This window comes from Ranitomeya variabilis, chromosome 7 (genome assembly GCF_051348905.1).
Source record: "Ranitomeya variabilis isolate aRanVar5 chromosome 7, aRanVar5.hap1, whole genome shotgun sequence".
Classification (NCBI taxonomy): domain Eukaryota; kingdom Metazoa; phylum Chordata; class Amphibia; order Anura; family Dendrobatidae; genus Ranitomeya; species Ranitomeya variabilis.
This window is the reverse complement of record NC_135238.1, coordinates 11,912,130-11,923,222: the sequence shown is the minus strand read 5'-3', so window position 1 is coordinate 11,923,222 and position 11,093 is coordinate 11,912,130. Positions and strand designations below refer to the sequence as shown.

Below are 11,093 nucleotides of genomic sequence, written 5' to 3'. Positions count from 1 at the left end.
ACCGCATACAGTAGAAGGCAGGACAGGAAGCCGCGACAGCCAACGAGGGAAGCGGGTGAGTATTTTCAGAACAGCGGGGGGGCGCACAGGGGGTGGGGGGGCAGCGGACAGATAGATCTTTCTTTTAAACACTATTATTCATATCTTCTATGCAGCAAACGCTGCTGCACAGAAGATATGAATGGTGGCTTCAGCACCATGTGGGGGGGACAGCGCTTACTGTAGCGCTGTCTCCTGCACGCCACACGGAGACTGTCCGTGTGAGGTACGTGTTTTACACGGACCCATTGACTTTAATGGGGCCGTGTAATACTTGCGCTCCCACGAACACTGACATGTCTCCGTGTTTGGCACACGGAGACACGGTCCGCAAAAAATCAATGACATCTGCACAGATGCATTGATTTTTATGGGTCTACGTGTGTCGGTGTCTCCGGTAAGTGAGGAAACTGTCACCTCACGTACCGGAGCCACTGACGTGTGAAACCGGCCTATATCTCAGCCTCATAGGAAGAGGTGGAGATGAATTTAATTTCACCTAAATCAAGATTTCCAAAGGTCTCTTCTTATAATGCACTAAAGTTTTATGAGTCCTCTGCTTCCTTCTCCTTGCCAGAACTGATGGTGGAATCTCTGGATGACCAGGTGGAGTCCCTATAACTCCTAATCCTACACCAGATCCTCATGGCTGATCAGTTAAGGGCTTTCTTCCTCATGTGAATGAGCAGTGAGCACAGCCATGGAGCTGTAGGGGTTAATCATCCTGCACAGAATCTCCGCCCTTCTTATGTAAAGAAACTTTCACTTTCAGTTCCTGCTCATTCCCATTCCCACTACAATGGCGTCTGCGGAGCTGAGGGACGAGCTGAACTGCTCCATCTGCCTGAGCCTCTATACAGATCCCGTATCCCTGAGATGTGGACACAACTTCTGCCGCTCGTGTATTGTGAGTGTGCTGGATGCACAGGAGGCGGCTGGAGGGTATTCCTGTCCTGACTGCAGAGCAGAATATCCGGAGCGTCCGGCCCTGGAGAAGAACCGAAAGCTGAGGAACATAGTGGAGCGTTTCTCATCTACTCAGCCTGATATGGAGGAGACCAGAATCTTCTGTACTTACTGTATAAAGTCTCCTGTACCGGCTGTGAAATCCTGTCTGCAGTGTGAGACCTCGCTATGTGACGACCACCTGACAGCCCACAATAAGACAGTGGATCATATATCAACAGAACCCACCGGCTCTTTTGGTTGCAAAAAATGTTCCCTCCACAAGAAGGTTCTGGAGTATTACTGCCCGCAGGACGCGGCTTGTCTGTGTGTGTCTTGCTGTTTGGTTGGTGAACACCGAGGACACCAGGTGGAACTTCTAGATGAGGCTTTTGAGAACAAGAAGAAGAAACTGAGAAAATATTTGGATGAACCGAATCCCAAAAAATCAGAAATTCAGACAAGAATACAGAATCTGCAGGATCGTACAAGGAACATCCAGGAGAAAGCCTCAAATAAGAGGCAGAACATCAGTAGGATATTTATGGACATTAAGAAGCAACTACAAGCGGCAGAAACAAAAGCACTGAGCGAGGTCTCCAGGCAGGAGGAGAAGATTGTGTCCCAGATATCTCATCTGATCAAGAAACTGGAAATACAGGAGGACGAGCTGTCCAGGAAGATGCGTCACATGGAGGAGATGTGTCGTGTCACCGACCCAATAAGACTCTTACAAGGAAGTGACAATACAGTAAATAGTCATGGAGGTGATGAGGACACAGGGGGAGATGGTGGAGAGGTCAGTACTGAGGAGGATCTGGATGAGGTTCTGATCTCACTGACCTTACACCGATCTATGAGGGATATTGTCACCAATGTAGCATCAGAGCTCGGGGTCCATGTCCCAGACATATTGCTGGATGTGGACACTGCTCATACATGGCTGAAAATATCAGAAGAGCTGAAAACAGCAACAGATTCAGAAGAATATCAGGAGAAACCAGAATCACCAGGAAGATTTGTGGATTACTCCCAGGTGTTAAGCAGATGTGGCCTCTCCTCAGGACGACATTACTGGGAGGTAGAGTGGGACCAGATTGGAACATGTCAATTGGGAATGTCCTATCCCAGTATACAGAGGGAAGGAGAAGAGTCTGATTGTGGATGTAATGATAAATCTTGGTGTTTGGACATGTATGATGGAGGATATAAAGTATGGCACAGCTCAGTCACATTAGCCCTAAGAGTAAAGCCAACATGTCCAACACTTGGGGTCTTCTTAGACTATGAGGCCGGGCGTCTGTCCTTCTATGAGCTGTGTGACCCCATCAGACACTTACACACCTTCACCGCCTCCTTCACTGAACCCCTACATGTTATCTTCTATGTGGAGCATGGAGCCTCGGTTAGAATAAGAAGCTGAGGCCGATGTCGTCCTCGTCACATTATAATTCCATTATTCCTTGTCACATGGACACATCTGTATATAGTGAGTCATCAGCAGGACCCTCTAATAATACAATGTATATGGCGGAGTCATGGGGGGATTGTTCCTATTGTTTTTTCCTTTTCCCTGTAGATCAGATGTAGAATCAATGATTGAGTAGAATGTAAATATTAATGGGTGAATTGTCCTGAGACTAATTGTTATTCAGTAAAGGGTTAATCCTCTCTGATAAAGTGCTGGTATATAGCTGGGATATGTCAGCACTCCTGGGACCCCCACCGATCCTGAGAATAAAGGGGCCGCAGCATTAGTTCAGCCTCCTGCACATCGGAGCTCTGGACTCCCCCGATGCAGGAGCTGCAGTACGGCCGCAGTGGATGGGGGGCACATCGGGGGTCCGGAGCGCCGCTGTGCAGGGTAAACAGGGAGGGGACGCAGCACTAAATCAGCTCTGTGGCCCCTTCATTCTCAGGGTCTGTGGGGTCCGCACCAGTCAGTGATGACATATTCCAGCTTTATACAAGGAGATTCAGCAGCACAGCCGATTATAGGTAACATGGCGGCCGGAGCTCCAAGTCCCCGACCCACTGGACCCACAGATGTAGAGAAGAGACGACCACAGCCCCCATAATGAAGACCCCACATCTGCTTACTAACCCCACAGCGGCACAACCCGATATGTTATATATTCAGCAGAATTTTCACTTCTGGATGAGTTGGGAATCGATGCCGCTGGGCTCCGGGTCCTCGCCCTCCTCGGAGCGACGCTCAGTTTTCTGTCATTTCTGTATATTATTTGCACATGTGAGGTTCATTCACTAATAAAATCCATAGATAAATGGTTGTGGAGTAACGATCAGGACAATGTGGAGGAGCTTCCTGCTCTCATCACCGGCTGTTCTTCTGGTGTTGGGAGATGAATGTGTGGAGACTTGATGTAGACTTTATACCACTGACCAAACTGGTCTTATATGTGCGGATTTAGTGGCCAATGAGGCTCCTGTAGCCATTACCCAGCTTGTATATGTCAGTACTGTCCCTTTACTTCTATCACTTCCATCAGGTCTCTGTACACACAGAACTATTGATCTGTTAGGCCGCTTTCACACGTCAGTTTTTTGCCATCAGTCACAATCCGTTGAATTTTGAAAAAAAACGGATCCGTCGCAGATTGTGAAAAACTGATGCGACGGATCCATTTTTTCGCTCGATCCGACTAGCTGATCCAGCTAATTGGACCCTAAAAAAATCTGAGCATGCTCAGTTAAAAAAAAGGATTCCGTCGCCATAGGCTTCCATTCTAGCAAACAACGGACAGCGACAGATCCGTTGCTGTCCTTTTTTTCGACGGACACAAAAAACGTTACTATGTCAGTTTTCTTCGGCTGCCGGATAAACAATTTTCAACGGATCCAGTGAAAAACTAATGAAGCGTGAGGCAATCCGTCGCTAATACAAGTCTATGAGTAAAAAACGGATCCGGAGGCAAATTTTGCCGGATCCGTTTTTTTCAAAATTCGCCGAATTGAGCCTGACAGCAACAAAATTATGTGTGAAAGCAGAATTAACTGGTATCATGTACAATGTGCGCCCTCTAGTGGTTCTCCATATTACAGGTAGTACGTCCCTGGTATCACGTACAATGTGCGCCCTCTAGTGGTTCTCCATATTACAGGTAGTATGTCCCTGGTATCATGTACAATGTGCGCCCTCTAGTGGTTCTCCATATTACAGGTAGTACGTCCCAGGTATCATGTACAATGTGCGCCCTCTAGTGGTTCTCCATATTACAGGTAGTACGTCCCTGGTATCATGTACAATGTGCGCCCTCTAGTGGTTCTCCATATTACAGGTAGTATGTCCCTGGTATCATGTACAATGTGCGCCCTCTAGTGGTTCTCCATATTACAGGTAGTACGTCCCTGGTATCATGTACAATGTACGCCCTCTAGTGGTTCTCCATATTACAGGTAGTGTGTCCCTGGTATCATGTACAATGTGCGCCCTCTAGTGGTTCTCCATATTACAGGTAGTACGTCCCTGGTATCATGTACAGTGTGCGTCCTCTAGTGGTTCTCCATATTACAGGTAGTACGTCCCTGGTATCATGTACAATGTGCGCCCTCTAGTGGTTCTCCATATTACAGGTAGTACGTCCCTGGTATCACGTACAATGTGCGCCCTCTAGTGGTTCTCCATATTACAGGTAGTACGTCCCTGGTATCATGTACAATGTGCGCCCTCTAGTGGTTCTCCATATTACAGGTAATATGTCCCTGGTATCATGTACAATGTGCTCCCTCTAGTGGTTCTCCATATTGCAGGTAGTACGTCCCTGGTATCACGTACAATGTGCGCCCTCTAGTGGTTCTCCATATTGCAGGTAGTACGTCCCTGGTATCATGTACAGTGTGCGCCCTCTAGTGGTTCTCCATATTACAGGTAGTACGTCCCTGGTATCATGTACAATGTGCACCCTCTAGTGGTTCTCCATATTACAGGTAGTATGTCCCTGGTATCATGTACAATGTGCGCCCTCTAGTGGTTCTCCATATTACAGGTAGTACGTCCCTGGTATCACGTACAATGTGCGCCCTCTAGTGGTTCTCCATATTACAGGTAGTATGTCCCTGGTATCATGTACAATGTGCGCCCTCTAGTGGTTCTCCATATTACAGGTAGTACGTCCCTGGTATCATGTACAATGTGCGCCCTCTAGTGGTTCTCCATATTACAGGTAGTACGTCCCTGGTATCATGTACAATGTGCGCCCTCTAGTGGTTCTCCATATTACAGGTAGTACGTCCCTAGTATCATGTACAGTGTGCGCCCTCTAGTGGTTCTCCATATTACAGGTAGTATGTCCCTGGTATCATGTACAATGTGCGCCCTCTAGTGGTTCTCCATATTACAGGTAGTACGTCCCTGGTATCATGTACAATGTGCGCCCTCTAGTGGTTCTCCATATTACAGGTAGTATGTCCCTGGTATCATGTACAATGTGCGCCCTCTAGTGGTTCTCCATATTACAGGTAGTATGTCCCTGGTATCATGTACAATGTGCGCCCTCTAGTGGTTCTCCATATTACAGGTAGTACGTCCCTGGTATCATGTACAGTGTGCGCCCTCTAGTGGTTCTCCATATTACAGGTAGTATGTCCCTGGTATCATGTACAATGTGCGCCCTCTAGTGGTTCTCCATATTACAGGTAGTACGTCCCTGGTATCATGTACAATGTGCGCCCTCTAGTGGTTCTCCATATTACAGGTAGTATGTCCCAGGTATCATGTACAATGTGCGCCCTCTAGTGGTTCTCCATATTACAGGTAGTATGTCCCTGGTATCATGTACAATGTGCGCCCTCTAGTGGTTCTCCATATTACAGGTAGTACGTCCCTGGTATCATGTACAATGTACGCCCTCTAGTGGTTCTCCATATTACAGGTAGTGTGTCCCTGGTATCATGTACAATGTGCGCCCTCTAGTGGTTCTCCATATTACAGGTAGTACGTCCCTGGTATCATGTACAATGTGCGCCCTCTAGTGTTTCTCCATATTACAGGTAGTACGTCCCTGGTATCATGTACAATGTGCGCCCTCTAGTGGTTCTCCATATTATCGGTAGTACGTCCCTGGTATCATGTACAATGTGCGCCCTCTAGTGGTTCCCCATATTACAGGTAGTACATCCCTGGTATCATGTACAGTGTGCGCCCTCTAGTGGTTCTCCATATTACAGGTAGTACGTCCCTGGTATCATGTACAATGTGCGCCCTCCAGTGGTTCTCCATATTACAGGTAGTACGTCCCTGGTATCATGTACAATGTTCGTCCTCTAGTGGTTCTCCATATTACAGGTAGTGTGTCCCTGGCATCATGTACAATGTTCGTCCTCTAGTGGTTCTCCATATTACAGGTAGTACGTCCCTGGTATCATGTACAATGTGCGCCCTCTAGTGGTTCTCCATATTACAGGTAGTACGTCCCTGGTATCATGTACAATGTGCTCCCTCTAGTGGTTCTCCATATTACAGGTAGTGTGTCCCTGGCATCATGTACAATGTGCGCCCTCTAGTGGTTCTCCATATTACAGGTAGTATGTCCCTGGTATCAGGTACAATGTGCGCCCTCTAGTGGTTCTCCATATTACAGGTAGTACGTCCCTGGTATCATGTACAATGTGCGCCCTCTAGTGGTTCTCCATATTACAGGTAGTACGTCCCTGGTATCATGTACAATGTGCGCCCTCTAGTGGTTCTCCATATTACAGGTAGTACGTCCCTGGCATCATGTACAATGTGCGCCCTCTAGTGGTTCTCCATATTACAGGTAGTATGTCCCTGGTATCATGTACAATGTGCGCCCTCTAGTGGTTCTCCATATTACAGGTAGTGTGTCCCTGGCATCATGTACAATGTTCGTCCTCTAGTGGTTCTCCATATTACAGGTAGTATGTCCCTGGTATCATGTACAATGTGCGCCCTCTAGTGGTTCTCCATATTACAGGTAGTACGTCCCTGGTATCATGTACAATGTGCTCCCTCTAGTGGTTCTCCATATTACAGGTAGTGTGTCCCTGGCATCATGTACAATGTGCGCCCTCTAGTGGTTCTCCATATTACAGGTAGTATGTCCCTGGTATCAGGTACAATGTGCGCCCTCTAGTGGTTCTCCATATTACAGGTAGTACGTCCCTGGTATCATGTACAATGTGCGCCCTCTAGTGGTTCTCCATATTACAGGTAGTACGTCCCTGATATCATGTACAATGTGCGCCCTCTAGTGGTTCTCCATATTACAGGTAGTATGTCCCTGGTATCATGTACAATGTGCGCCCTCTAGTGGTTCTCCATATTACAGGTAGTACGTCCCTGATATCATGTACAATGTGCGCCCTCTAGTGGTTCTCCATATTACAGGTAGTACGTCCCTGGTATCATGTACAATGTGCGCCCTCTAGTGGTTCTCCATATTACAGGTAGTACGTCCCTGGTGTCATGTACAATGTGCGTCCTCTAGTGGTTCTCCATATTACAGGTAGTATGTCCCTGGTATCATGTACAATGTGCGCCCTCTAGTGGTTCTCCATATTACAGGTAGTACGTCCCTGGCATCATGTACAATGTGCGCCCTCTAGTGGTTCTCCATATTACAGGTAGTATGTCCCTGGTATCACGTACAATGTGCGTCCTCTAGTGGTTCTCCATATTACAGGTAGTACGTCCCTGGTATCATGTACAATGTGCGCCCTCTAGTGGTTCTCCATATTATAGGTAGTACGTCCCTGGTATCATGTACAATGTGCGCCCTCTAGTGGTTCTCCATATTACAGGTAGTACGTCCCTGGTATCATGTGCAATGTGCGCCCTCTAGTGGTTCTCCATATTACAGGTAGTACGTCCCTGGTATCATGTGCAATGTGCGCCCTCTAGTGGTTCTCCATATTACAGGTAGTACGGCCCTGGTATCATGTACAATGTGCGCCCTCTAGTGGTTCTCCATATTACAGGTAGTACGTCCCTGGTATCATGTACAATGTGCGCCCTCTAGTGGTTCTCCATATTATCGGTAGTACGTCCCTGGTATCATGTACAATGTGCGCCCTCTAGTGGTTCCCCATATTACAGGTAGTACATCCCTGGTATCATGTACAGTGTGCGCCCTCTAGTGGTTCTCCATATTACAGGTAGTACGTCCCTGGTATCATGTACAATGTGCGCCCTCCAGTGGTTCTCCATATTACAGGTAGTACGTCCCTGGTATCAGGTACAATGTGCGCCCTCTAGTGGTTCTCCATATTACAGGTAGTACGTCCCTGGTATCATGTGCAATGTGCGCCCTCTAGTGGTTCTCCATATTACAGGTAGTACGTCCCTGGTATCATGTGCAATGTGCGCCCTCTAGTGGTTCTCCATATTACAGGTAGTACGGCCCTGGTATCATGTACAATGTGCGCCCTCTAGTGTTTCTCCATATTACAGGTAGTACGTCCCTGGTATCATGTACAATGTGCGCCCTCTAGTGGTTCTCCATATTATCGGTAGTACGTCCCTGGTATCATGTACAATGTGCGCCCTCTAGTGGTTCCCCATATTACAGGTAGTACATCCCTGGTATCATGTACAGTGTGCGCCCTCTAGTGGTTCTCCATATTACAGGTAGTACGTCCCTGGTATCATGTACAATGTGCGCCCTCCAGTGGTTCTCCATATTACAGGTAGTACGTCCCTGGTATCAGGTACAATGTGCGCCCTCTAGTGGTTCTCCATATTACAGGTAGTACGTCCCTGGTATCAGGTACAATGTGCGCCCTCTAGTGGTTCTCCATATTACAGGTAGTGTGTCCCTGGCATCATGTACAATGTTCGTCCTCTAGTGGTTCTCCATATTACAGGTAGTACGTCCCTGGTATCATGTACAATGTGCGCCCTCTAGTGGTTCTCCATATTACAGGTAGTACGTCCCTGGTATCAGGTACAATGTGCGCCCTCTAGTGGTTCTCCATATTACAGGTAGTACGTCCCTGGTATCACGTACAATGTGCGCTCTCTAGTGGTTCTCCATATTACAGGTAGTACGTCCCTGGTATCATGTACAATGTGCGCCCTCTAGTGGTTCTCCATATTACAGGTAGTACGTCCCTGGTATCATGTACAATGTGCGCCCTCTAGTGGTTCTCCATATTACAGGTAGTACGTCCCTGGTATCATGTACAATGTGCGCCCTCTAGTGGTTCTCCATATTACAGGTAGTACGTCCCTGGTATCATGTACAATGTGCGCCCTCTAGTGGTTCTCCATATTACAGGTAGTACGTCCCTGGTATCATGTACAATGTGCACCCTCTAGTGGTTCTCCATATTACAGGTAGTACGTCCCTGGCATCATGTACAATGTGCGCCCTCTAGTGGTTCTCCATATTACAGGTAGTACGTCCCTGGTATCATGTACAATGTGCGCCCTCTAGTGGTTCTCCATATTACAGGTAGTATGTCCCTGGTATCATGTACAATGTGCGTCCTCTAGTGGTTCTCCATATTACAGGTAGTACGTCCCTGGTATCATGTACAATGTGCGCCCTCTAGTGGTTCTCCATATTACAGGTAGTACGTCCCTGGTATCATGTACAATGTGCGCCCTCTAGTGGTTCTCCATATTATAGGTAGTACGTCCCTGGTATCATGTACAATGTGCGCCCTCTAGTGGTTCTCCATATTACAGGTAGTACGTCCCTGGTATCATGTGCAATGTGCGCCCTCTAGTGGTTCTCCATATTACAGGTAGTATGTCCCTGGTATCATGTGCAATGTGCGCCCTCTAGTGGTCCTCCATATTACAGGTATGTCCCTGGTATCATGCACAATGTGTGCCCTCTAGTGGTTCTCCATATTACAGGTAGTATGTCCCTGGTACAGGGCCGGCTCCAGGTTTTTGAGGGCCCCGGGAGAAAGTCTCAGTGGGCCCCCCCCCTTAACACATACCACAATTCATGATCGCATATAACACAGCCCACGTAGCACATAACAGCCCATATAGTATATAGCACAGCCACATATTATATAACACAGCCCACATAGTATATAGAACAGCCATGTAATAATAATGTTTATTTTTTATATAGCGCTAACATATTCCGCAGCGCTTTACAGTTTGCACACATTATCACTGTCCCCGACGGGGCTCACAATCTAAATTCCCTATCATGTAGTATATAGCACAGCCCACGTAGCATATAACAGCCCACGTAGTATATAACACGGCCCACGTAGTATATAGAACAGCCATGTAGTATATAGCACAGCCCACATAGCATATAACAGCCCATATAGTATATAGCACAGCCACATAGTATATAACACGGCCCACGTAGTATATAGCACAGCCATGTAGTATACAGCACAGCCCATGTAGTATTTAACAGCCCACGTAGCATATAACAGCCCATATAGTATATAGCACAGCCACATAGTATATAACACAGCCCACATAGTATATAGAACAGCCATGTAGTATATAGCACAGCCCACGTAGCATATAACAGCCCACGTAGAAGATAACACTTCCCACGTAGTATATAACACTGCCCACGTAGTATATAACACTGCCCACGTAGTATATAGAACAGCCATGTATATAGCACAACCCACGTAGCATATAACAGCTCATATAATATATAGCACAGCCCACGTAGTATATAACACAGCCATGTAGTATATAGCACAGACATGTAGTATACAGCACAGCCTCCCTTCCCCCAAGAATGGGCCCCATAGTCCAGTACTCACTGTTATAGTTACAAAATAAAATAAAAAAAACTCACCTCTCAACGTGCCCACGCTACTCCCTGCTCCGGTCTTGGCGGCTGCTGCTGCACTGCCTGACACACAGCGAGTGCGCGATGACATCATCGCACACCCGCAGTGTCAGAGGCAGAGTGGGGAATGATGGGAGAGGGAGCGTCAGGTGACACTCCTCCATCATTTGCTTTGAACTTTACCGGCAGACGCCGGTATAGTTCAATGCAGCGGGGGAGTTCGCGCTGGTGACAGGCGGGCCCCCTGCCTCACAGAGGCTCCAGAGCGGCTGCGTGATGTGCCGCTAGCTGAGGGCCCCTGGGGGGAGCGAGGGCCCTAGGCAGCTGCCTGCCCCTAACGCCTGCCCT

General features: G+C 47.6%; 1 protein-coding gene across 1 annotated transcript; it reads left to right on the top strand.

Annotated features, from left to right (window-relative positions):
• Window positions 1-838: 838 nt before the first annotated feature.
• Window positions 839-3,515, top strand: LOC143784325 (E3 ubiquitin/ISG15 ligase TRIM25-like). Its single transcript, XM_077272472.1, has one exon. The coding sequence runs from the start codon at window positions 839-841 to the stop codon at window positions 2,405-2,407; it is 1,569 nt and encodes a 522-aa protein (XP_077128587.1). The 3' UTR covers window positions 2,408-3,515.
• Window positions 3,516-11,093: the final 7,578 nt, after the last annotated feature.